The 27,419-nt window shown below is 41.7% G+C and overlaps 1 protein-coding gene across 11 annotated transcripts in view; it reads right to left on the reverse strand.

Annotated features, from left to right (window-relative positions):
• FGGY (FGGY carbohydrate kinase domain containing) overlaps positions 1-27,419 on the reverse strand; it is a 329,262-nt gene that overhangs the window by 128,029 nt on the left and 173,814 nt on the right. For 3 of the 11 annotated variants that reach the window (XM_031050950.2, XM_031050942.2, XM_031050949.2), the window contains exons 4-7: positions 25,879-25,960; positions 7,094-7,306; positions 5,068-5,179; positions 3,245-3,396 (exon numbers count right to left, since the gene is read on the reverse strand). In XM_031050950.2, the coding sequence (XP_030906810.1) occupies positions 3,245-3,396; positions 5,068-5,179; positions 7,094-7,294 (465 nt within the window). In that variant the 5' untranslated portion in view covers positions 7,295-7,306; positions 25,879-25,960. Of the gene's footprint in view, positions 1-3,244; positions 3,397-5,067; positions 5,180-7,093; positions 7,307-12,455; positions 12,480-19,284; positions 19,403-19,538; positions 19,620-25,878; positions 25,961-26,506; positions 26,541-27,419 lie in introns of those variants that run through there. The other 8 variants (XM_034063471.1, XM_031050943.2, XM_031050945.2 and 5 more) reach the window with 7 other exon arrangements.

The raw sequence follows: 27,419 nt of genomic DNA on the forward strand, positions 1-27,419 counted from the left end.
GCATGGTTATGAGGTTTGCTTATAAACATCCATGTATCGGAGCCATGTCAAGCCTCCTGGTCAAAAACTTCCCAGAAATGTGATGCCCACCAAAGGGCAAAAGGTGCAAAATAGCTTCTGAAGACACCTCTGTTTTGCCAGTTTTGATTATGGCTAGTCATAGAAGAATGCGCCCAATCCATTGTTTGCTTAAATTCCTGGGATACTGTCAGGTGTATGACAACATTAGGAAGGCATGTTAAGAAAGGAATAAGGAAGGAAAAAAACCCATCTCATATGGTCCATGGCATGGAGATGTTGACTGGGGAATGAGAGAGTTCACTGTCTCAAAGGTGTCCCTGTCCACAGTAGGGGGGTTAGAACAAGATGCTCTTTGAGGTCCCTTCCAACCCAAACCATTCCGGGATTCTATGAACTAAAAAGTAAATGAGATTTTAGGAACCTGTTTCAGAAAAAAAAAGGTACCTGTTCACAGCAAGTACAGTTACACAAGTGAACTCACTACCACAGGTCACAGCAGCTTCACAAAGTGCATGTGGGTTCAGGAAAGATTAGCTGAATTTATAGAGCATAAACCTCACTACTAATCAGACAAATAATGAGTCAAATGGATTTCTGCTCTAACCCACTACTGTTCCTGTATCAAACAGCAGGCTGCACCTCTTGCAGTCAGCTGGCTGGAAACAGTTCTAGAAATCCCGGGAGTGTTTTCAGGAAAAACCAACCAACTGAACCAACTGTACATATTTGCAGAGGTTGGCAGCAAATTCCTGGAGAGTTTTACAGTACAGCAACAGACTTTGGGATGCTTTGAGAGGGATCTTATTTGAAGGTGGCTCCTTTGAAAGAGGCTGCACTGCTCACTGGAGCAAGCAGTACCTTGGTAGGAAAGGTTATTTCACATATGGTGTAGAAAACAAAAGCAGAGGTGAGGATTTAAGACAAACTACTCAGATCTATGACACTTCAAAGAAGCCTTGCTAGTAGCATATTTGGTGACATTTAGCAGTCAGGAAAGCTGGAGAGACTGAAGGCCACTATCACAGCCAGGCACACGGTGTAGGCAGAAACTGTGTAAAACTTTCCCAGGCAGATCTGTCAACACATCTCAGCCCTAACATTCAGTGCTCATAACAATCCCATTTTGGCCTTCTCCTCAGCAACACTGGGGGACACATTTTCAAAGAGTCTAATTTAATGTCATGAAGTTCTCATCTAGCCAACTAATTCAACACTCTGCAAACCAGGTACAGTGAGCACAGTTATTTTTAGTTGTCACAACAGAAGCAGAATGGGAATTTCACTTCCAACTTTGCAAAGACTTCAGATATTCTCAGTTAGAAAGGATATAACCTGACATTCAAAGTCATTGTAAAATTCATTCTCCTTGGCAAAAAGTGAGAACACTTGCATTATATCAGGCTGAATTTCAGCTGTTGGAAGCTAAAATGAACCTTTGCTGCTAGCCCTAAATCATGTAATACATTGTCACGTTACTGTGATTGGCACTGAAAATAAACCATTGCTCTTCATACAATTCCTTTCACCCTCCTCCTACTTTGCAACCAGTATAGAAGCAGTAAGCAAAGACTCAATCACATCTCTCTCCAAAGACAGAAGGAATAGCACTACATGCCCACATCTCAACTGATTACAATCACCGCCATAGTAAATGTTATTGTTCCTTCTCATGAGCTCACTGAGGTGCTAGCGAGTTAAGCGGTGTAAGCTTAAGCAGTTTAAGAGTACGTCTTTGCTAGTCCACTCAGAATGCAGGAACTGTGGTGTGAGAAGCTCAGCAGATACTGAGGTAAAAAAACAACCCTCTCTTAGAGATAATAATCTCTTTAAGCTGGTACGTCAGGAGCTGAAAAAGGCCATATGAATAAGCCCTGTAATGCCCTTTGCCAAGCAATCTCTGCTGCTGGCTGGCATGTAGACTAAAGTGAACTGTATTTCCTACCCATTTGCTCATGGAGGGAACAAGCCCTGCAATAGTTGCTCTGCCCCTTTGTACTACAGCAATTATGTCAGAGGGCTTTGAGGCCATAGCACAGACTTACACCTCTAGTAAGTCTGTGCATTTAGAAGAACCCATAATCTGGCCTTTCCTCATCAGTCAGGTACTTATATTGCAGACCTAACTGAAATATAAACATGTTTTGAACACAATGGATTCATTTAAGGTTTTTACAGCTTACTTTTTAATATTTATTAAATGACTGACATATGATACTCATGGCTCAAGAGGGAAAGAACTGGTAGAAGGTTATTCCTATTTCAGTATAGCATCCACAAACATTAATTAGCCCCTATTATCATTAATCTGCCAGTACCTGCTTCTCCCAGCTAAATCCTTTGACTTTCCCCAATATACATCGTGCTATCATACGGTGTTTAATGTTTATAAGTACAGGAGACTTTGGCTGCTTGAAACTGGCAGCAAGTAATTTACATTTGGGCTTTGCTAAAATGACAGCAAGTGTCATCAAGATCAAATGTAAAAGCCAGACTGGAGGAGGCTATAAAATATTCAAGTGGCAAGCATTTCTCCTTTTATCTGACAGCTATTATTAAAAGGCTGTATGTTGTTCTGTAACGCACAAAATTTAAACACAAGAGACAGAGGCAGAGTTCTGCATTATGAACAGAGCACCTTCCCTTTACAGATGCTCTGCTTCCTACAGATGGGACAGAACTAAATTGAAGCTCTACCTGAACAATTTCTCTACCAGCAGCCAAAGACATTACACATCCCCTCACTGTTGGATGCAGTGCCACAGAGGCAGTCTCTCTGGCCAGGATGCCCACTGCTTAGATGAAGCTGCTTTCAAATTGCTAGAAATCCATTCCAGAAGTAGCACCTACGTCCCTGTAAGCATGACCACCTACAGAGCAGGAAACACACCTCCATAACTATATCCTAGGGTACTTTAAGGCCTCATTCATTATCTGCAATTAAATTTGTATGTCTATCTAACCTTAAAATTAGATAAGAAAGGCATATGAAATATTTCTACCAGGAAACTCTGAATATCAATAAAATCAAAGTTATTTCTAAGTAAGTGAGAGGAAACAACGAACCTTCAAACATTTTCATCTCAAGTTCTGGCTGACCTTACTTTGCAAGCCTTGGGGCTCAACACTAAGGCTGAAGACTTGTTTTAGAAATTTTGTTCTCAAATTAACAAAAAAAGGGCATTAATCATTGGTCAAAACACAGCACAGTTTCATATGTACTCACCTCCTTTACCCACAGCAATTTAGGTGGCTGCATTTCCACAGACATTACTCCCCCTACATAGCTCAAAACCCTGTGTTGCGTTGCATTGATGCGCTCAACTTGACTGACTGCACGGTGGTCCATCCACATAATGACATTCCTATAGTTTTGTCCTTGGGAGAGAAGATGAAAACAAGGGATTAATTTGGGTTTGGTTTCACCCCACCTCAGTAATTTAACTTACTAGACACTAAGCTGCTTCACACTTTCACTTTGACACATAAAACTGTAAATCAGTGTTAATAAACTATAGTAGATATTGAAAGACACATTTCTAGCTCTCTGAGCCAACTTTAAGACACGCTGAGCACTGAGAATGCTGACTGAAACCAATCAGGCTGTGAACATCCAAGGACTTTGCAACACCATGCTCTTGTAGACTGTGTTTCATTCAAAGAACCTAATCTTCTTGATATATTGAGTTAAAAATATAAAGAAGGATTTTGGTGACTAAGAACTAAAAACAACATTATAAACTGAAGTTAACTCAGCTAGTCTGCTAGCAAGCTGGTTACATGGATTCTCTTCCCTCTTCAAGTGTTATGAGAAGAATTACCCTAATTCCTTTCAGGGGGGTAATTTGCTGCAATGCCTTTATTTCGGATGTGGAATGAAAAAGCATTTGGCAAGTCTGCAGAACACATGAGGACAAGGAGAACATCTTATCAAAATTAACCTACAGAGGACCTGCTAGACAGGTGGAATAGTAATCCAGATGACACTTGAGATTTCTCTTATGCTAAGTTGAATCTTGAAAACACTCTTAAGACAACGGTAGAGGTATGAGACATACCACCAACATGGTCTGAAATACAGCTTAGAACTGTGAGACAACCACATCATGTCCATACCAGTGTAACAATATTCAGTATGTTCTTGTCTTTTTATTTAACACCACCACTATGTAAACTCAAAGTTCTTGAGGATATCAGAGAACAAAAAATGAGAACTGAATTTGACTCACTAGACCAAAATAGCCCCAAACATCATTAGACATTGAACAGATTGTAAGAGACTCTCAAACTGAAAAACAAATACTCCTATCTAAATTTAGCAAAGGACATTTTGGGGGGCAAAGCAGGGGTTTTGTGAAGGGTAGGAGGAGATGACAAATACAACTGAGAACAGAAAGGGAACATACACAGAATTGTGATTATGGCCCTGTAACTACTGCTTTAGCACACACCTCATCTTAAATGGGATTCACTGAAAAAAAAATCAACACAGACTTTTTGCCTTATGAATCATCTTCTCAAATACCAATTAAAAAAAAATTACAATTTTTAGAGGAAGGTCACAGACTTTCTGAAGTTTAGCACTGTCCCAAAGACAGAACACCAGGGTAATAAGATACACAAGTTGAATCTCTTGGCTGCCACTTCGTGACAAGAGTATGATGTTAGACTATACTCACACTAACATTTTCAGCAATCCTTTAGCCAGTGTGGATGGGCACTTATACACACTATAAAAGCTGTGATTAGTGAAGTCTGAAAGAGGAGAAAACATGCAGAAAAGAAAAATGAGCACAGATTTCCTAAGAAGCAGTCTCTCTGAGCCAAGATGAATGAATTGGATCTTAGGATGCTGAACATTTAGCCAGACTAATCATCTCAGATCTAATTTTGCAGTAGAATTAAAACAGTAAAACTCTCACAAAAAGGATTTCCTGCCATCCATATCTCGAATAGTTAGCCCTGTAACTTGGCATTTGGATGAAACTGTTTGCTCACATCAGTGGTAAGTCATGCACAGTAACACCAACTTTTGTGCTGCAGTCCTACCTTCACAGTTGACTGCCAAAGGTTGGAATTGTTTATCCACAACAACAAGGGAACATGTAGCATCAAACCCAACCCCTCGAATGTGGCTAGCATCTACTCCAGAGACAACTTTCTGCAAATATACAAAACATACATGAATACGAACATATCCATACATAATGCAGGTAACTCTGTGAACTGATGAGTATAGAAAATGAGTTACAAATTGCAAGCTCAAACTCTGAGAGTTCTGAGATTCAGTACTCTTTAACACCTCCAATCAAAAATACACCAAATTACCAAAAACTGTTTCGGTTTTCAAAACTAAATTCAAAGGTCCATGAAGTTCTTTAACAGCTTTTTAATTTTATTAGCTGCAGTCCTGCATAAAAGCAGGAAGCACAAAACCATCAGAAAATAAAGCTAGCAGAAAACAGCAATATGAATTTTCTTGCTCTTTTAAAAGCTTGGAGTTCAGCTGCAAGTGAAGCATGGGAACAGAATCAGGGTCAAGCATTCCCATCAGTTACCTCACTCAGTTTCCACTTGTGGAAGCTTTGTAGAATTGCTTTGTAATATTGTGCCACAGCTTTTTGTCTTGCAATAGCAAAGGGACCCAAAACTAAAGTTTATCAAAAAGCTGTAGCAGTGATAACACCTCTGTAAGCCACACCTTTCCAAAGGCTCTGTTACCAAGAGTTTGGATAGCATACTTTTGGGAAGATTTTCCAAGACAAACAAAAACCTCACTGCCCCAAAGAGGCTGAACTTCGTGGCTTCCAGCAGCACTGGAAAAAGAAACACAACACCCACATGGATTAAGTGCCAAATGAGGTTGCAAGACACCTAAAATGTAACACTATAATAAATTGTCACTTCTCAGCAACAATAAAAATATCATTATTTTAATTAATACTATAACGAAAGACTTTCACTACAGTGCCAGTCTCTTACTGGCTCTGCAACAGTATAGTTTCAAAGCCTGTATTTTATTGCTTACATATAAGAGATCGTATTTAAACAGGTTCAGAGTAAGAATAAAGCAATTCACGAGGAGAAAAATCAAATAAGTAGAATAAAAGACTCTCTGTGCTTTAACATCAAGCTGTTCTTCCCTGTCACTCACTTCTTCCTACCCCCTCACCTCAGCTCCTTCATCTCAGGGCATTTCTGCAGAGCCAAGCTCATGAATGTTTGAAAAGGCTGATCAATAACAAGGGAATGGGTGAACTGTCCACCTGCAAATTACCAAGCACATCATGAATATTTAAAAAGCCAACCTTAGAACATGCAGCAGGCCAGGGCTTTATTAAGAAAGATGAAATGGTCTATATGCGCATTGCCAAACAAGGTCACTCATTTACTTTTACCACCAGCATGTATAGGCAGCTCTTTGGATCAGAGGGTACAAAGAGGTACAAATTTTCCCTTTTACTAAGGTTTATTTCAATCCACATTTATTTCAATCAATGAGACAATCCACAAACATATATTTTATTTTGGTCTGATAATACTGGATCCTCTTATAATGAGGATCACAGGTAACAGACATTAATGGTAGAGACCATTTACAAACCAGATTACAATTACTCTACAATAAATGCTGCTTTGTGACTCCAATGGAGCACAATGCACATCTTTAAATACATGCATTACCAGGTTCTGAGCAACTTTTGCTCCTCAAAGAACTGTCTTGTGGATATAAAGTACATGAGAGAAACAAAACCCACAGATGTGATTCTTGCAGGCAGTCGGCAAGTACTTCACCTGGACTAACAGTGAAATGAAGGCCTTTCATTACATTTTCAGTTGTAGCACAAGTTTCTTTTACTCTGGCCTTGAGCTCCTCACCTGTATCACAGTCACTGAGACTGTATCAGCCATATCCTCAAGTTACCTTTAATGCACAAGGATGGTTACAAGTTATACAGTAATACAGCAAGCACAAAACCTAATATTAAATGCTAGTGACTTGAAGACCTTAAACTTTCCAAATCTGAGGAGCTACCTGCAACATATCTCCTTAATTTTCTTTTTCTTCATGTACCTTTGTGACTGAGCAGCAAGCAGCCCATATGTCTGCAGAGGATTGCTCATAGTGGTCTGGCTGGGGCTCCCAAATTTGGATTGGCTGCTCTGCATGTGCTACCACTGTCCCAAGCCCATCGACCAATGCTGCACGAACACTTGCTGAGCCAACATCAATTCCAACATAGTATTTTTCTGGAGTCTTCTTCTTACTGTGCATTTTTAATACAACCTGTCAGAGGGAAATAAAAAAGGGGTTAAAAACAGATAAAATGACTGATGATGAAAAACTGTACACAACAGGATGAGATGCTGTAGAGGCAGTTTGCTTATTTTTTTCTGTAAGTCTGCACTTGGCATTTAATTACTTTGAGTGCTCAAGTCTTGCACTACTTGTACCTATTTTATTCAATTGTCTGTGTGGAAGTTGCATGGCACAGAAGCTCCTGAAAAGCAAATTGTAAATGTGCATGAATGCAATCAAGGAAATGAGTTGTAGTCATACAGTATTAGGTCTACATAAAGTGGAAAAGAGGGAAGGAGATAGGAAGGGAAAGGTACAGTTCCAAACTCAGCAGAAATCAGGAGCTGGTGCTTTACACAAAAGGGATATTTCAACCCAGAAACTCCTGGGATTTCCAGCATCTGATGCCTGGTAAGTTGAATTCACCTCTGGAAAGAACAGCAAAAATCACCACAGGTATGTCATTGTCTCACTGCAAAAAAGTTATACTCCTGAAGCAGTGAAAGGGGTGGTGTGCCTGGCTCAGCTGAACCCTCACGTGAAAAGGAAGGACAAGCCAAGAGGTGCTACCTCCCATGCAGCCAACCAGCTCCTGAGTGGCATATTCCTGCTGAATGAGCCAGCAAGTCAGGCTGAATGTCTGCAGAACCTGAACAGTTTGCCTCCTCCGAAAAGTGGCCTGATGCTGATAATTATATGTGGCATTTGGTACACATTACCCAATTTGGAGTCCTCCAAAGGGGAGGGGAGGGGAGGGGAGGGGAGGAAGGAACCACATGAAGAACAAACTGGTTAGGTTTTTAAGAGCTAGCCACCACCAATCCACACCATTGTGCAGATTCAGAAAACTATTTGCTGAAAAAGTGCTAACTACTCTTTGGCAACCTACAAGAACAAAGTGAGGTCAATTATTCACACTGAGTTGCTGATTTCACTATATTACGGCTAACTATCTGACATTTAATACAGTGACAAATGCACTGTACTTAATTTCTCACAGTTTGTCCCTAATTAATAGTTAACATCCACATTTTAGTCAAGCTGGGATGATACTAAGGAAGTTTACACAAAGTATTTGAAACATCAGACAAGTACCAAGGTTAGTGTTCATATGAATCTTTAAGCCTCTGAAACACACAAAATTCAGCTGACACATAACTTCCGATTTCCAGAAAATGGATGGATCAATTATGATGTGATGAATACTCAGTATTAACACAGCATCAACATGGCTCTACCTAAAAACAGTCCATCTCTCCCAAAGAAATGATCTGCATTACTTCTGAAAGATGGGTTGAGAGGGCTATAGGCAAAGGGGGAAAGATTTGGGAAGTACTGTTAAAAATACAATATGATTCTTCACATTTCAAATTAATCCTGGGGTTATTTTTAATAACTAGAGTTTAGCGGCAAATATACCAAAAGTCTGATAGAAACAGCAGTGGAACAGAAATTGGTGAAAGTCCTCTCCCTGCAGACAATACCGATCATAGAGGCACATAAATTGTACTCAACTTTGGAAGCAATGTTTTTTACTTGTTTTATTTCTACAAGACAGACAACCAAACCTTTCTTTCCCCACTACCAAAACATCTTGAGTACATGTCAACATCTATCCTTAGGTATCAGTTTCAATCATAGAATCAACTAGATTGGATTTGATGATCCTAAAGGTCTTTTCCAACTTTACCCTAGGACTCCCAAGTCAACCAGTAAACCATGTCACTAAGGGCCTCTACATGCTTTTTGAACAATTCCAGGGACAGTAATCCTACCAGTGCCCTGGGCAGCCTGTTCCAATACCTGATCACCCTCACAGGAAAGAAATTATTCCTAATATCCAGTCTAAACCTGCCCTGGTGCAGCTTGAGGCCGTTTCCTCGTGTCCTATCACTTGTTACTTGGAAGAAGAGACCAGCCCCCACCTCACTATAATCTCCTGTCAGGCAGTTGTAGAGAGCGATAAGGTCCCCCCTGAGCCTTCACTTTTCCAGACTAAACTCCTCAGTCGTTCCTCATCACACTTGTGCTCCAGACCCTGTTCTGTTGCCCTTCAGCTCTGTTGCCCTGAACATCGTATTGGCACAATATAAGCGGCTGTTCACATCTACAGTTGGCTTGTAACCACCGCTGTGGATAGCTTTTACAAATTTATAATCACTGAGGTTTAGAGGTAGCAGGTGAAATAAAAAATTAAAAAAGGGAGATCCTTACCTCAGAAAACTCCAAGCATCATTCCAGATAATAATTAAGCTAGGCAACAGCTGAATTAGAGCAAAGTTTAATTTAAAACAGCATAAGCCAGTGCTTTGGCTAAAGAAAAATGTCCGGCTTTCCCTCATCCTGCCCCTTAAATGGTTCATAGAAATGTGGTTAGTCTGTGGAGATTTTACCACAACCTGTGCCATACAATCACTTTGTACTGCCTGAATCTACCACTCAATGCTTAGACACCACTGCTGCAGGCCAGGGACGATTTTTAACTTCTCTGCTTTGACAGCATCAGCATGAAGGAGTCGTCTCCATCACTAAAACTCCTGAGCAACCTCATACAAACCAAAGCAGGTACCACACCACATTCTGCACCACGGTAGGGTCACTAGAGGAAGTTGGACAGAGCACTAGCTTCTAACAACATCAGAAACAAGACAAAAATCAAAGCTATAGAACATACTGCAGCACTGATGGCAATACTAGCTTCTCTCTTTCAGCACACTTATTCTCCCCAGTAGCTTAGGTGCAACACACTAATCTTGTTAAGCAAGGTCATCTGTTCAAGCAATGAGCAATGAGCTAAAAATAATGATGTGCCATGAGCCTAACACCCAGGAATATTGGCAAGAAAGCTGGCTTTATTTTCTTGGCCCTGGCTCTATGACCTGGTCAGACTAACAAAAGCTAATGCCTCTGACAGAGAGAGGACAATTCTCCTGATATCAGTGATTAATACTGCATCTGTCAGCTGGGGATACTTACAGCACTCTGCATCTTCCTTTTAGCCCTTGGCTATAAAAGCAGTTTTAAGACATTCTTTTCAACAGATGATGCTCACTTTTTAATTCTCCTCACAGCTTAAGAGGCTGGCTGCAGATGCTGCTGGCTACTTGGAAGAAACTGCCTAAGACTGTTCCTGATACTATCTCACGAATTTCCCTGTTTTTCCCCTATTTCGGCACTGCCTTTAGCTGCTGACTCATAAAAAGATGAGAGTAAACCACAAGCTGCAAAGCTGATTATTTTTTTTAACATAGGCAAATCTTTCTTACTTGCTTTTCACAAAATACAAATAGCAAAAGGAGTATTTTACATCCTGCCTCTTTCTCACATACACAATGTTACTCTAAATTTTTACTTCTCTTCCTTGTATGGCAGCCTTGATTTTAGCTCATTAATGTGTTTTTGCTACTTGGAGAACAAGCTTAACAGATGTCAGGGAATTAAGCTCATAGTACCTCCTACTCAGCACTTAAAATTATGGCTTTGCATTGGATGCTTCCCACAAACATTTGAAACCTGGAACCCAGTAAGCCCATGTAATGTTTACTTTCCTTTTTTTCCTTACTAAGCAACCAGGTTGTGCATGTGCAAGTGACTGGGCAGGAAGCAGAGTTTGTTTCTATGCTCAAGCAGCACAGATCAGTCTATGCAGAGTCACTGGTTTAGTTCTGTAAATCAGAAAGAGTTAAGTGACAAAGTCCAACCTATTTTAACTGGTCTTTCTCTGAGTAAAGCTCACCTAGATTTACAAAACAATACTTCAATATCTTACCAAGAAGGGTTCAAAGTAAATATTAATCCCGTTTTTCAAGCACTTAGTTACCGAGGCTGTTCAAAGTACAATGTCTCTGCAATAGGATCTCATCTGCTCTCTGACAAAAACATGATTTGATGCCAAGGTTTCATCTGGAGTCCCAATTACTTGGTATGCCACCTACTTGTCAACCAGATCCACAAAAAGTACTGTCATCTTTAGGTTGTAAGTATTACCAATTAGGGACTCTACAAGTATCTTTCGAGTACCTAAGAACTCAGCAGTGAGGTTGGTCAAAAATCTTTATCCAAAGTACTTTAATAAGAATTTAAAGAGAAATGTTACCATTCAGTTTTGTTCACAATAGATTCCTTTGGTACAAGAGGAAACTCCAAATCAGAAATGAAGAAACTCTTTAATGGAGTTCAGAGGTAGTAGAAGGTCCCAGCACAAACTCCTTGCTTTGGAATCTGGATACCAACTTTCATTGCCATGCAGGAAAGAAAACTTTGGTTTGGATTGGTATCTACTGGGTTCTTAGCATACACCTTCTGCAGTCAATACAATCATGAAGAAAACAGTGAACCAGGAAAACAACTAAAATAAGAAGCCCTAAAGGTCCAGTCAGACAAGTCAATTCCATGCACACTATTCCTAACAAGACATCAAAATGTTTGATGCATGTTTATGGACTTCCCAATGGTGAAAAGCAGTGGTGATAATACCTTCTACATCCCTGAAGTATCTACCTCAGGAAGCCTGGCTTCTTGCAGCCAAGAAAAAGGCCTCCAAAGCTTCAAAGCAACTTTGTCTGTCCATTGCAGAATAAAGGCCTCACATTCACAACTTCTTATTTGAATTTGAAAACAGAAAGAAAGGGAGAGAGGGGAAAAAAAATTTTAAAACGACAATTCCAGCTTGACTGTGTTAGTCCAGGACTATAACTACTAATACAGGACAAGAAGCCAAAATTCCCTTCAAGCACTAAACCAGCAAAGGTCTCTTTGCAAATCACAGCAGGGATAGAATGGCTTTTCAAACAAGCATTTATGATCAAAGGGCTACAGCATATGATAAATATTTATATGGCCCATTAAATAATAGTCTGTATAAATATTATTCAAAATGTGCGTGCTGGAAACCACAGACTTCCCAGTTTATCCTTAAACAAATGTGCTAGTTTTCCCACATAGACAATGAAAAAAATGACAGGGGACACTATCATTTGCAAAAATACTTCTTTATAAAAAAAATGAAAACCCTTAACATTGCTTATTTTAATCTAAAAGGAATGATTAAGTAATCAGAGGACTGCTTCATTAAACCTAACTATTAAACTCAGTCTGTCCTACCTTGCTACAGACTTATCAAAGTGCCAAGACATACCTTTGTTAAAGCTACAGTAGAGGAACGCTGCTCACTCACATGAATGCAGGCTGGAGCTCAGGACAAGTATTTATCTCAGCTGTAAGCATAGATTTTGTGGTACTGTGTTTAAATCCAAGGAATTCTGAAGGGCTGGCATGTCTGTTTGAAACTTTGATCTTTGGAACGCTGCAGGCTGCCCAGACCCAGCGATGACAGATAAACAGTATGTTTTTAGTAGTGCAGCTGTGCTTTTCTATGGATCACCAAGAAAAAGATTAACAAACTCAAATTAGGCTTTATAGTCCTAGTGTGAAAAGATCTAAACATGTTTAACAAAAGCTCTTTTTCAATTGTAGGAAGGAGATAAAACCCAAGAAGCAGGTTTTGATATCATATTGGAAATTCAGAGCTTTGTTGGCTTTCTAGTTTTGGTCAGCTAACAAAAGTGGTGTGGTAGAGCAGCAATCTCTTCTTGAAGACAGTGAGCTCCCTTTCCTCTTCCAGGTTCTTTAATTCCTGTTTGGATGTGAAAAGACAAAGGCAGCACATGTCTGTGTGGGAGAGTGGGAGCAGATGGGGAATTCAAATGCTATGTTGAAGGGCAGTACTAATATAGAATAATACCTTTAAAATGCCCAAGGGACTGTGCTATAACTATCAACAGGCATTTATTTTTCAGCTCCCCAACAGCAAACAAAACAAAAACAAGGAACAAAAGCACACCTCCTCTCCCCTTTTCCCTTTCCAAAACAGAAACACGTACATGCAGGAGACTGCTGCCTTAGGAATGTGGGGACTGTGTTAACAATAACAAAACTGAAGCAACTTAAAAACCAAGCTGGAGAAAGCTTGCTTCTCCATTAAAAAAACCAAGCACTTCAAGGTTATTTCATTCATTCTCTGGTAAATTCTGCAGAGCTTTCTCACACCTCAGAACAACGAAAAACAGCTTCAAATACTGGAAGAGATCTCATTTTAATAGAATCAGACTCCAACTCCCAGTCCCATAATACACTGTTCCACCAAAACCTTCCTAATTATTCCACCAAAACCTTCCTAATTGCCCCCCCCACAACCCTACATTGTAATCCATTCTCAATAAATCCCACCACAGGGCTGAAAATATTCTTCTACTTTCTAGTATCTCCTTTTCTCTCTATAAATAATTCACTATGTACTAATCTTCTGTAATGTCTCTCCATATGTTTTTTTTCCCTCTATCAGTGTCCAAGACAAAGCATTACTTCATCACTGCTTTCTGCCCTCTAATTGCAGCCTTTGTATTTTAAATACTTTCAGGCCAAACTACTTCCACCTGCTTTTATATAAAACAAGACATATCCAAGTTTACCCTGGTGTAACTGATTAGCAAAGAAAGGAAAATGAGTAAGCAAATTATTCTAAGAAATGAGATCCGAAATTAATTTAGTTTCAGCTTCTACTGCCTACATACATATCACACTCACGAGCAGAAAGATGTCAGCATGACCACTGTCAACAAATATCAAGCTCCTAAATGCAGAACACGGTTGTTTCTCCTTATAATATGCTCTAGGAGAGATTTTTAAAACGAAAAAAAATTATGCTCTCCTTCCAGTCTTGAACTCGCACTATGAGCAGATACAGCACATAGTACTGTTGATCAAATAAGAGCAACAGCATTCTGAACCCTGATGAAAGAGAAGAGCACAGCTGCAATGGGTCAGATGAAGGGTCCAACTAGTACAGTATCCTGCCACAAACAGCAGAAACCATAAGAAAAGTATATGCCTGCCCCTTTCATTCAGCAATACTTCCCCAAGACACTTTCTTCCTCCTGCTATCTATAGCAGAGGCACTTCCTGAGCCAGAAACTTTATCTTTAGGATTAGCAGACCTTGAAGGCTTTTTCCTCCCCAAATTTGTTTGTGCTCTTTCTGAATCCAGGCAAACTTTTGTAACTGCAAACTACTGTGGTAATGAGTTACAAAGTTCTGTGTAAACAATGAAAGAAAAAGTCCTTTCATTTGTTCTGAGCATGCCACCTGCTAGTTTTGTTTGATGTGCCTGAGTTCCAGAGCTAGAGGAGACATTAAGCAATGGCTCCGTATTTACCTTCTCCAAGCAGTCACGATTACATTGCATTCTGAATTGGCCCCAGAAGGCTCACTGCAGCTGTCTACTGACCATGGCTGATGAGCTGAACTGACAATCTTAACATGGTCAGGTATGTCAAAAAGCATTTTTCTGCTCTGTGTTCATAGAAGTGGCAGTAATAAGTACCATAACAAAGTGCAATAGTCCAGTACTAACATGCAGTTAGTAATGACCCCAAGACTGCTTTGGGCAACTAGAGATACTGCTCAGAGATGCCCACAGCAGAAAAGTAACACCCTGGTGTCAACTGAGAGGTGCTGCTTTGGAGCACAGAGGTGGCTATGGCAGGCCAGGAATTTCAAACTGCAAGCAGTTCCCAAAACACTGGCCCTCAAAGTGTGGCTAAGAGGAATTCAAGAGCTCCTCCCTTGGAGAAGACCTGGCTACTGCTCGCCCTGGTTTTCTTCAGAATGAAGATCAAGGCACCCATGTGGTTTTTGCATGCTCTGATAGCCCAAGCATCACAACAGGCATGAGAGTATCACCGCAGTGTGCCTCACAAAGCTGCCTGGGCAGAGACAGGCTATGAGGCCAAAGGCAGAGCGGCTCTCACTCTGAGGTTAGCAATGTGACATGCCTAACTGGGCTGCCCCATTTGCTCCCCGGCCTGCAACCATACTGCACAAAAGGAACCAGGTCAGCTCCCTGCTCCACTGTTCATCTAACACCAGGAACAGCAGGAAACAGCTGCAGAGAGGAGTTCTCAGGAAAAAGGAAGGCTAAGCAAAGAGCCACGAAATGAGAAGACACAATCTACGAGGGAAATCCAACAGCACAAATCCCCTCCGGGGCTCTCTTGGCTCTGCTTGGACTGGACCATCACCTCAACAGCAGGGTCTGATGCTGCATTCATTGAAGGCAGTGGCAAAACTCCCAGCCATATTAGCAGTTCAGAATTAAACTCCTGACACTTGTGAACATCACAGGTGCACTCACACGTCTGCAGCATTTTGAATGCTTGCCATAACCCACAATTTGTCAAACAGAGGAAATATTCATGTTTATGCCAAGACACAATTCTCACGCTGGAAAACCTATGGAATTAAGAGGGTATGTAACAGCACCCTTTCTTCTCCACACCCTGAAAACAGCAACTGATAGAATTTATGTACACCAACCTATTTAGATCCATTCCCTCTTCTGACACTGCAGCTGCGTGCATCCCTAAAGGCTGTGATAATGATCTGGCAGACAGACATGTCCCAAATGACACTGCAGAATGCTTGAAGCTCTGAAAGGAGACACTATCTTGTTTACATTGACTATGAGGGGGGAAAAAATGCCATCTGATTATTACATAAATTCCAGCTGTAACAGCTTCATGACTTAGTTGAAAGGAGGTAACAGGCTCCAAAATGACTGACAGATCTAAGTGGCTGGATCTATCAGCTTCTTAACCTAATGCTAAGGAAGATCTTTCTTATTCCAGTGTCTTTATCACTTTATCCCATGCTGGACAGAAAGAATAATTTCTACTCATTGCCGATAAGAGAGAGTCAGATTCCTCTACTGTGACTTTTTTATTTTTTCATTTTCTTCTAGGCTATAATGGCATTGGAGAAACAAATTAAAGACAATAAATCAACACACAAAAAAGAAGCATACAGTAAACACACCCCTAGCACAATGATGTTAATTCACAAAATATCTGTCTAAACTATAAAATACAACTTGGAGTAGAATGCAATTTGAAAGGCTCAACCGCAGTTAATGTAACCATACACATACCAGCTTTAAACTGAATTCCTGGAGCAAACTGGCCTTGGCATCAGGAGCTTCAGGTTGGAGAACATACCTGGCACCCTGGGTAAATAAGACCATTCTGCTACTGTGGACACCAAATTGGCCAGCTGAAGTTAATGCTGATAACTCTTAAGTGCATCTGTAGATTCCAGTGCTACATCAAGGTTGAATTTGGCACTAGCTGTGTGATTACATATCAGCAGATCAGTATAAAAATAGTTTGTTCTGAGTTCACAGTTTTATGAAATGACAAAACATCAAAATTAGCATTCTGGCTGAAATCCACTGCATTTCCCATCAAGGCTTACACATTTAAGCAACATCTGAACCAACTGTCTATAATTACTCCTGGCAGATACTGGAACACTTAGGCCAGTAGTAGAGGCAACTGCGAAATCAATTTTTAAAGATATGCTGTAAACCACTTCTTTCAAGACGCTCAGCCCAGAGCAAACGTGTCCATACGCTGAATCCACGGTTCACTATACAGTATTTGTTCACTCTTGCATAGTAAAAGCATGAGAAGAATGACAGCCCTGAGTAATCTGTCATTTTAAAATTAAACATTTATTTGGGCTGCAATTCCAAAAACATTAGCCCTGCAGTTACTGTCACAAGTACTTAAGAGGAAGTGAGGTTTCACATTAGTTTAGGTTAAAAGAAACACAGCTTCTGCACCAAAATCAGATATCCAGATAGATCATACACATGTAACCTGTCTACATCCCCTTCTTCTTTACAGTGAAAGAACCACATCTGTTCATCTGAACCCAGTGAGTTCTCTTCCTTCTCCCTGCATACACAGCTGTGGGGGGTATGATGTTTGGGTTTTATCAATGTAAAATCTGCCTTCTTAATGATCCTATCAGTCTCCTAACTGCAAACTCCCATAAAGACAAGCCTGAAAGGGTGTCAGGCCAACACCTCCCTCTAAGTTCCCTTCAATGACTTTCTCAAAACATCTCAGAAGTCAAGAGCTTCTAAACTTGCGTGCCTCCAACATCTGAGGGTCACAAATTCTGTTTCATGCTCAGTCCGAATACTTTCCCTGTCACACATGGAAATACAGAGGGAAACTCAAGGGGCAACTCAAGACACCTACCAGAAAGTATTAACAAGAGGCAAACAACCAGGCAATGCTGACCACAAATTTCCCTTTGAAAATGAAGCTCAGAAAAACACTTCTACCAAGGTCATGCCACTACCCATGATTTTGCACATCTTTGATATTCTAGTTGCAGGTACCAGGGAAGACTTTCAATGTGAGTCATTTGAAAAGCCCAAGATACAAAACAGGAACACACAGGAGAGCTACTGTGATCCTCTACTGTAAATCGACTAGTTCTCAGGAAACACATAAATCTCTAACAGAATCAAAAGAACACTTAAAGGAAGAATGGCTTAAGGAAACAAAGACTTCTGAGGAAGTACAAGAAAGAAAATCAGCAAGAGTCCATATTTAGAAGAGGACAAATTATATTTTTTTCAAAAAACCCAACATTTTTAAATTATAATTTAGCTGAGGACTGTTACAAACACTGGACAGAGTAACAAAAGTGGCTATGAATTCCCATAAAAACCTGCCAGCATAGTACTAGTTTATTTAATCTCTCCTGACACTATAAATTTCTTTCTGCTTGATCCTTTCAGCTGGGAACAGCTGTCACTACAAGAACCCAATTCCCCAATTTCCCCCATTCATCCCAGTAAAATTTTGTTACCATAGACCAGCACATATTCCTGAAGGCGGGAATTATTATTTAAAGACACTTTACAATTTCAGTATGTTTTTGTACTATAGTTAAGTACATTTAGAAAAAAGTTAATTTCAATAAATTAAGTTAATGGTCTTCCAGGATGAGGAAATACATGAGGACAAAAAATGAGAAGACCATCATCACAGTAATACGTCTGTTTATTACTTTCTAAGAACCTCAGAGATGAGAGCCCTCTCTTCTCGTTCCCCTAAATCTCTCTCTTAAGTGTTCTCCAGAGAAGAGGCACTGATGCTAAATTTATTAAACTAGCTAACAAGTCCCAGGCACCTCAGTTAGAGAAAGAATCTGCAAGGTCACCAGTTCCTAACTGGCGCAAAGCACGTCACTAGTGAGGAATACAGCCATTACTGTGAGCCCAGCACGAGTAAATTCCACCAGGTTACCAGGATGGGCTCTGAGCCAGCCCACAAGCCTTATGAGAACAACCAACTGCCATGCCAAGGAGATGGTGCTGCAAAGGTGTGAGAAAGCAGAGCTGCAATACAAGGAAAGAGGCAGCAGTAGAAGAGAGCAATGAGAGGAGACCAGTGCCAGCAATACTTGTGCCGCAGATACAAGCCTGGAAACTACCAACTTGAGTAATGGCAAGATATACATTTAAGGAAATCTCCCAGGGATCTGGAGGATTAAGAAAGTACATTAAGTGATGTACATGTCCCATCTGCCTATGCCAAGTCACCTGAATGCTGTCATTTAAAAAGGCATCTGAGAACCATAGAATAGTTTGGGTTGGAAAGGACCTTAATATCGTCCAGTTCCAACCCCCTGCCACGGGCAGGGAAAATGGTGACTCCTCCACCATGGTCCGCAGTAGGAGGCACTGGGAAGAAGCCATGTGCTTTACCCTATCCCTGTGAAACCTCAAGAGCCTCCCAAGGCACTGAGCTACCTGGAGCCTGTCAGGACTGTGACAAAGGGCAGACCAGTTCTCGTTAAACGTAGGCTTTATATATAGACTGTGCTGTGGTGAAACATCAGTAAAAGCGAACTTCGGGAAGCTAGGCGGGGAAAATTGAATATAAATCCTGTAATACCCCACTAACAACGCAAAAAAAAAAACCAGCCCCTGAAACCGAGTCGGGCCAATTTAATCATGCAGCCATCGAGCGGCCTGAGGGTGCAGCGAGCGGGGTTCCCTGAGGAGAAACCCGGGGAGCGGTGTTACACACAGAGGGGGGGAGCGGCTTTACTTCAAAACCACCACAATCGCGACAGGACTTCCCAGCCGGCGGCACCTCACGGACGGGAAAGGCGATCTCTGAATGTCACCGCGCTCCGCTCTGAGCCCTGAGGGCCGGCCCAACAGCCGTTAACTGCCGCAACGGCTGAGGGAGCGCGCGCAGCGCTGAGGGGCGGCGCCCGGCTTGAAACCGGCGGAGGTGGGGGGGAGCCCGCTCGGCTTCGCGGAGCCTCGGCCGGGTCCTGGCGAGCGGCAGTCACTTACTTGTCCGACCCGACACACTACAATAGCGGCGCAGGGAGCGGGCTACACAAATAGCAATGTAGTTAATTCCTGACCGCCGGCCGCTGCCGGGAAACCCGCCGCGTTCCCCCCCTCGTCCTCCTCCTCCTCCTGGTCGCGCTTGCGCTGCCGTCCCCCCCCCCGGTGGGGCGGGGAAGGGGAGGTGGGAGCCGGGCAGAGCCCAGCCGGGCCGGGCCTCCCCCGCTCGCCTTTGAAGGCTGCGCCGGCCGGTGCCGGCATCTGGTTTGCATTTGGGGGCCCGCGAGTGGAGCTCGCCCCGAGCGCTGGGGAAGGGCTCTGCTGTGTGTTAGGCGTAGCTGTCACGCTGAAGGCTGCCCTGGAAAGCCGAGCGCGCACTGTGCCCTGTCAGGGATTCAAGTGATACGAGCGGTTTTGCCTCGGAAAGGGAATCGTGTTTCTCTTTTATTTAAAAGCGAATAAAGCAGAACCAGGAAGGGGGGGGGGGGGGGGGGGGGGGGGGGGGGGGAGGGGGTTAGATTCTTTTTGTTGCTGAATCGTATTTCTCAGCCGAGGGCCTGCTGCCCTTCAAGACTGCAGAAACATTTAGCATTTAAGCGGTGCAAGAAGCCCCAGAGAGCCCGGGGAAGAATAAATAGAAGGAGACAAGCAGAAGGGTATGTCTGGAGTGAGGACATCCCCCACCTTGACCCATAAATATATAATCACTATCTACATAAAGGACTGCAAGCCATGGGTTGGACTTTCTGCATGGGGTTACTCTGCTTGAGAGATTTACCTGCAAAGCTGGAAAATTCCTGATGTAAGGAATGAACCCTAAGTCTAGTTAGAGATCTGCTTAACATGAAGGGAGGTTGGGGCAGCAGGAACCCCTCAATGCACCCCTTGACCACACAGGCCAGCAGTGGCAGAGCACTCCTGCAGTGGACAGAATCGGACCCCACCACGTCCCTCCATGACCCATTTAGGGAGGAGCACATGGAAACCCTCACATAACCATCATATCCAAAGTGCTCCCAGGGAGCTAACAGGGATTTTTCCCATTATCCCCCAAATATTCTCCAGCAGGAAATCTTGTAGCAAAATTAAAGCTTTCTTGCAACATTTCCAGAGTTTTCCCACTTGGGCCCAGGCAGAAATAGTGCAGGAACAACCTTGCTCAGGGAAAGATGAGTGTTGTCTCGTGGTTAGAGCACAGGGTTCGTGGTCAGGAGCTGTGGGTTCTCTTTCCAGCTTTGCCACTGAATCATTTTGAGAGCTTTGCTGGTCACTTTGTATTAGAAGCAGTTTGTAATTTTCCGTTGGGATGATTTTTCTGATGGAAAACACTTCTACAGAACCAAAATCTGGGTGAAAATCGACTTTCCATTGGGAATACCTTGCGTCTAGGCAGGGTGGGAAAGGACATTAGAGCCAAACTGAATTATTTGGAGTTTTCTCGCATTAATCCAAATGTTTTGCATTGAACAGATAGATCTTTTTAAGAAATACCACCCTCCTGACTGGAATTCCAAGTCAGCTCCATGCACAGTGGGAGTGTGTGTGCTCATGCTCTGCTCTGCTCCCCGGGAGGTCTGCACCTCCTGTAGTGGGATGCCGATTTCTCTCTTGTGAGACGTGCACGTCCCAATCTGAGTCAGACCAGTCCAGGCATGCGGGCACCTGGCCCATGGGAACAAATTGTAGTGTAAGGCTACCACGCTGACCAAGGAAGTACACCACAGAGAGTAAGTATAGAGTTCAGAGACACAAACAAGCTGTTTCACGTTAGCTGGGTGACCCAAAACAAAGTACTGTGCCTGTGGAATGAACACCCAAGTGTTCATTCCAACTGAAAAGCAGTAAAATGAACCACAAAAAAATGGACCTAAATGTGTTTCTACTACCTCTGACCATCAAATCCTATAAGCCTTTTCATAGAGCTCTGGTTTACAGCTCTTGCTCTTCACCCTCCCAACTACCTCCCTTCTTTGCTGTTTTGTTCCAGAATCCTATTCCTCTGTGCATTAAAAACAAATTACATTATTTCTGTCTTCATTTACTCATAGATGGCTGACACTTTCTTTTCATATAAATGATACCTGTTCTCCTCCCACAGCCCATTTGCAGACACATTTAAATCCCTTCTTATCTTTTGTTTTGCCAAGCTAAACATCATATGTTTACATTGTCTTTCATAACAGCAAGTTTAGGGTTATCTAATAAGCTTTCTCTGCACTTGCTCCAGTCAGAATTCATCTTTTCTGAACATGAGGGATCATAGCCCAACACAATCTGTAATGTTCAAAACAACGTGATTTGTGCCGTGGCAATAATAATTCTCTGTGCACCCTTTTAGTTACAGGCAGAGATTTTGCTTTTTTTTATACCTATATCAAATTAGTACCTTGATTTATACAGATATTTTTGCTCCAATAAATAGAAAAAAAATAGTTATCTGTCTGTAAATGCAGACAAATGTATTAATTGTTCCTTAAGACATTTTTCCATTTCATTACACTTCTTTAGCAATTAGATGGTTTCTTTCCAAGGGGGTGATAAATGAAGATATTTTCAAGTACAACTACAAGATCTTCAGTCTCCAAAATCAAAGTCCTGAAAATGCCTTTTTTATACTGAAGGAATCAAAGTTTAGATTATCACATATTCCCAAGACTTCATGAGGCTTAATTCATTACTCCTTTGAAACATTCTGAAAGCTGAGGGTTAAGAGGTGTTATATTAGTGCAGAATAATGATGATTGATTAATTTGGGCTTTGTATCAGATGCAGGAAGAGTAGATACGAGTGCAGTGAATCGTCTATAATCTCAAAATCTTTTATAAACCTAACAATACCTCATAGGTGCATGTAGTTAAATGGAACACAGCCACTATTTTTTTCTGCTTAGAGTGGGGCTCTTGTAGTTTTGCTTCAGATACCACTGCTTCAAGTAAACCTCCCTTTTTTTTCCAAGATTCTGGTGAGATTCGCTTCAAATCTACCCTTTTACCTTTTCATTACAGAGTAACTAATGAAAATTCCATTTTAAATGTGCTTTCTGTGAGACAGGATCATTCTTTTCTTCATTATTAACAAAAACGTGTATTCCAAGCTGTTAAGGATACAACTCTCCGTAGTGTAAATCAGCGTTGCTCTGAGATGCCCTGCAGTCCTCTCCACCAGCACTGCAGAACAATTTAGTGGTTTTAGATGACAGTTGGCATCTTTGAAATATTCTCTTTTGCAGAACTAGACTAAATGTGACACTTGCTGGAGAAGAAATTTTGCATAAATCTGTCTAAAAAGACTTAATCATATTACTTCACTAGCAGTGGTAACCTTTGGAGGCCAAAGTCCAGACAGGTTGAGAAATGGAACATGAGTACATAAAGGTGACAATTCCATTAACTGCAATCAAAGAGAGAGGTGAATGGTGAGCTAAAGACAAATGACTTATTCTATAACGAAAAGAAAATATGTGTGTGAAGGGGAAAGAGGCAGAATGAACATTTTCCACCCTTGTCAAGGAAATAAAGACCCAGTCCTGCTCCATAGGGATCAACACAAAAATGCCTCTCACCCCCCTGGCCTAGTGTTCCAGCCTCCTGTTGAACTGTCATTTTAGGAGAGCACATGTACACAAGTGAGACACCCCAACAGAAAATGTCCTGCTGAATTGCCACCACAACCCAGCTGGAAATGCAAATACTGGGCCTAGCTCTGCAGCCAACAAGGCATTCTGCAAAAATAAGTGGGAAAATTGTTGGCATTTCTAAATCCAGTGATTCAGGATTCTCAAATATACCAGAGAAGATGTCACAGTGCAGCGGAGTGCACTTCAAACCCAGAGGATGAACAGGAATGGCTTTGGGGCATTCTTTTGGGTCCCAAATCAGAAAGTCTGGGTACATGCTGATAACTGAAACTACCATCAGAGGGGGGAAAAAAGTGTTCTTAGGCAGGTTCAGCACCAAACGTTAGCATAGATAAAAACAGACTCTTGGGGTATATTCTCATCTCATACCCTTTAGTGAGGCCAAGGACAGCATAAGTAGCATCACTAAACAACTTCACATTACCTGAGTGTTTTCAGAAGAGGTGGAAGCTTAGACACTAGCCACGCTGGCCACTGAGCTGCTTTGCCAGACTGGAAATAAAACCAGAAAGGGATCTAATCTGTTACCTCCCAAATCTTTCTATATTTCCAGATATATCCAGAATACTCTGGATGAAACACTTACTGAATCATTAGACTAGGACTATTTATTCAAACAAAGAAATAGGGAAGTAAACCCCAACTGAATACTATGCAACAAGAAGAAGGGTTTTTTTGAGTGTACCATAGGAAAAAAAAGAAATTCCCTTTGGGGAACTTTTTCTGGTTTTAAACAGAGATATTAAGCTACTCCTAGAGCAGCCAAAAAGGGAAATCCCTGTTTTACATGGCTCTAAATATAGCTAGAAAAATAATTCAGATTTTATCAATGTGTGACCCGTTTCCTTACGTTTTGGGCAGCTCACCTTTTAACACAAGAGTCAGAAGCTGATACAAACAAGCATAGAAGACGGCAGGCTCCACCAAAATTCCAGTGTGATGCCCAGGGCCTGTTCCTGCCCGCCCTCTCGGCTGGATACCAATATTCATTATTCTCAGGGGAGTCAGCCTTCCAAAAAACCACTTGGCACTTGAGTCAGGGCTGCTTTGTTTTCCTAATGTTCACGGCAGGCAGGATGTTTTCTGACTCTGGTACCCAACAGTGGAGCATTCCAGACAGCACGGGGATTTTTCTTTCAAAACCACACTGCCAACGCCATGAGAAGTGAATTTCTGTGACACTGTGATCCTGGGGGAGCGGAAATAGAATGACTTTGTTGCCATACAGTGATACACAACAGGAAAATGCACGACTTGCCACCTTTACAAACTCCTTCTGTGGTGTGAATGCTGGCTCAAAGTCATGTCTTTATCAGCTGGTTCCCCTTTGGGAAGACTGCCAGATCTCCACAGAATAGGTTAAGAAGACCCCCCCCCCATCCACTCCAAGGGCTTGGCCAGAAATGAAGGCCACTGCTGCACTGGTGCAGAGGAAGTACTCAATAGTCTTTGCATACATTGTTGCTGTATCCGTCCCTGTTGCCAGCACATGAAAATGTTCTGTTTGCTCCCCAGAACAGATTCTGTCTATAAGCACACAGTGCAGGCACCCCTACAACTTTTGCATATGCCTTTAATCCTAGAAATATGAATTTATCATTAACATTTCTATTCAAGTAATTCCTGAGATCACTGGTGTTGAGGGCAACTACGGCGGTGCAGCATTTGCCTTTGGAACAGAAACTACAATGGTGAGGACTGGCAGGTTACAGCTCAACAAGAGGACTGGGTTCCTCACTGACCAGAAGCAGACGTACAGCCCTGCTCTGCCCACCTTCCAAATCCAGACGCAGATTAGTCAGAGACATCTTCCACCTCAGCTCTATGCCAAAATCCAGAGGTGCAAAATCGCCAAATCACACTCTGTTTTGCTGGAAATGAATTTCACAAGCCAAGCTGTGAAAATCCATGGAGCTCTTTAAATTTCACAATGCCTGACATCTCAGGAAAATAACTAACAAAGGTTAAATATTTTTTGCAACATCCTTTCAAGCCTTTTCCCATGTCAACCAGCTCACGTGAAGTACTTTGTTACAGCGGTGAGACATCACACAGTGATGCCAAAATTTGGTCAGCACATAGAAGGGTTGAAGAAGGCTCAGCCACACTTCAACCAGCACCAGTTGCCATGCCTGGGACTTGCTACAAAAGGCAGATCCTATTTTGCCCTTTGAATTCCCAAATGAGTGAACACAGTCCTGGAGGAAAAGTACCATGAGCATCTGTTAACTCGTAAAAAATAGAATTGCCTGCTCTCCAAGGGTGATTGTTAACTGGAATCTGTACTTCCCAGATTATAAACAACACGCAGCCTTTCTCCTAAACTCATTGCAAAACACACAAATGATGCTCTAAAGCCAGCACTGTAATCCTTTACGATCTGAAATTGAACAGGGACTCATTCAATTACATAAAAAGAAGTTTGTGGGCTGTTCAGCCACCTGCAAATCATACACAAATAAACCAAACAGCACTAAACCAGGAACAAAATCACCATATATGTAGCTAGTTCCTATAGCAGTTACATTTTCATGCTCTGTATGCAACCCAAAACAAACTCTCTGCTTACAATTAAAATATGATCCTGTTTCCAAAAGTCTTGCCTCTGGGGAGACAGTTTTCTACCACAGGGCAGATTCAGCCCTGGTGTAGTATTTCTGATTTCCATGGAATTACACCAGTAAAGAATTTGGCCCAACATCTTACCCACACTGATGCAATTCAAGTTTTAAGGCACAGTTATGGGGTTTCCTCCTAAGTCAAGCCAAGTTTCTGGAACAAGGGAAGTCTGTAAAAGAAACCGTTGGAGAGATGTTTTAGTCTGGCATTTAGGAATATTCACATAGTAGAACACGTCACGGGATTTAGTTTGTACGTCTTACATGTTAGAATCCCTTACTTTTATATCTTTCCTTACAGATACATTGCTAGTAGGTGGTCATAGCAAAACAGAATAAAACCCCAAGAAATGTCATGAAACAATTATAGACAGCTGGGAGTAGAAAGACATTTGAGGATCCAGTTAATTCTTCTGCATCTTTGTTATATACATCTATTTCCTAAACTTAATACATTGCCTGAGCTTCTAACATGTGATAAACAGAATGTCTGCACCACTCAGGGCTCTGGAGAAAAATGTAAGGTGCTAATTCCCCAGCGTTTTAGGTAACTTTAAATATTTTGGGCATGACTGTGCTCACACAGTGCTTTGGATTTATGCTTTGCATGACAGATGGAAATGGGAATATGCACAGTGATACTCTCACTGATGTTGAAAACATCTGACTTCTGTGCAGAATCAGAAACAAAGAGCTTCCCTCCTCCTGGAGCTAACCTGGTCTTCCCTAAAATCATACAGCTTCATAGGTCATGGCCCAGAAAACAGGAGTTTCCCCAGCTCTTCCTGCAGTGCTACACGTACAGGGCACCGTGATGGGGGCAGGTTGCAGGCAGTGGAAATGTGATGCTGTCAGAGGTCAGAGTGGGAGATTATTCCATTCCCTCTGCAGTTGTTTGAGCTGCCCAAACAGCACGAAGCAGATGCCTTGGTTCTTAAGGCTTCCTGGGAAAATCAGCACTGTTTCAAAGCCATATCAGAACCAAAACTATGGAAAAATAAATCAAACCTGGGTCAAGAAAGATGAAGGATGCAATAGCTTTTGACAGGATTGAACTGGTAAATGATGGACCCAATGCTGAGCTCTCTTATGAGTCAGAATATTTAGCGCATCACATCAAAAACTTCTCTAGACTATTGACATAATATTGACATAAAGAAGGAACACAGAAAAAGAACACTCAGAGGTACATTTTACATTACCTATTTGCATTCTTACACTAATCTGACAACCATAAAGCCTTAGGATAAATCAAGTGGAGCAAATACTATCAGTAAGTTAAAACATATCTTGATACATGTGTCCACAAGTTAAGAAAACCTTTTGGCACAGAAGAAAGCTGCAGTTCAGAGTTTCTTCCTTTGTTAAGCACAAGCAGCAGACTGAAACTGCTTCAAGTATTCTTTAAAATCACATCCTGGTTGCTACCCTTTGGATTTTATAGTTTGTCTTTCTGAAGCAATGATAAAACCATCGCAGGCTTAATCAGCTTTTTGAATCAGTCTGAAAAACCAAAGGTGAAATAAAAAGCAAGACACAACAAAAATGTCCAGGAATCCTGGACATTTTCACCATTTCTGCCAGCCACAGTTTATCCACAACTGGATAAAAAGTGAGATTAGAAGTTGA

This window comes from Melopsittacus undulatus, chromosome 6 (genome assembly GCF_012275295.1).
Source record: "Melopsittacus undulatus isolate bMelUnd1 chromosome 6, bMelUnd1.mat.Z, whole genome shotgun sequence".
Classification (NCBI taxonomy): Eukaryota; Metazoa; Chordata; class Aves; order Psittaciformes; family Psittaculidae; genus Melopsittacus; species Melopsittacus undulatus.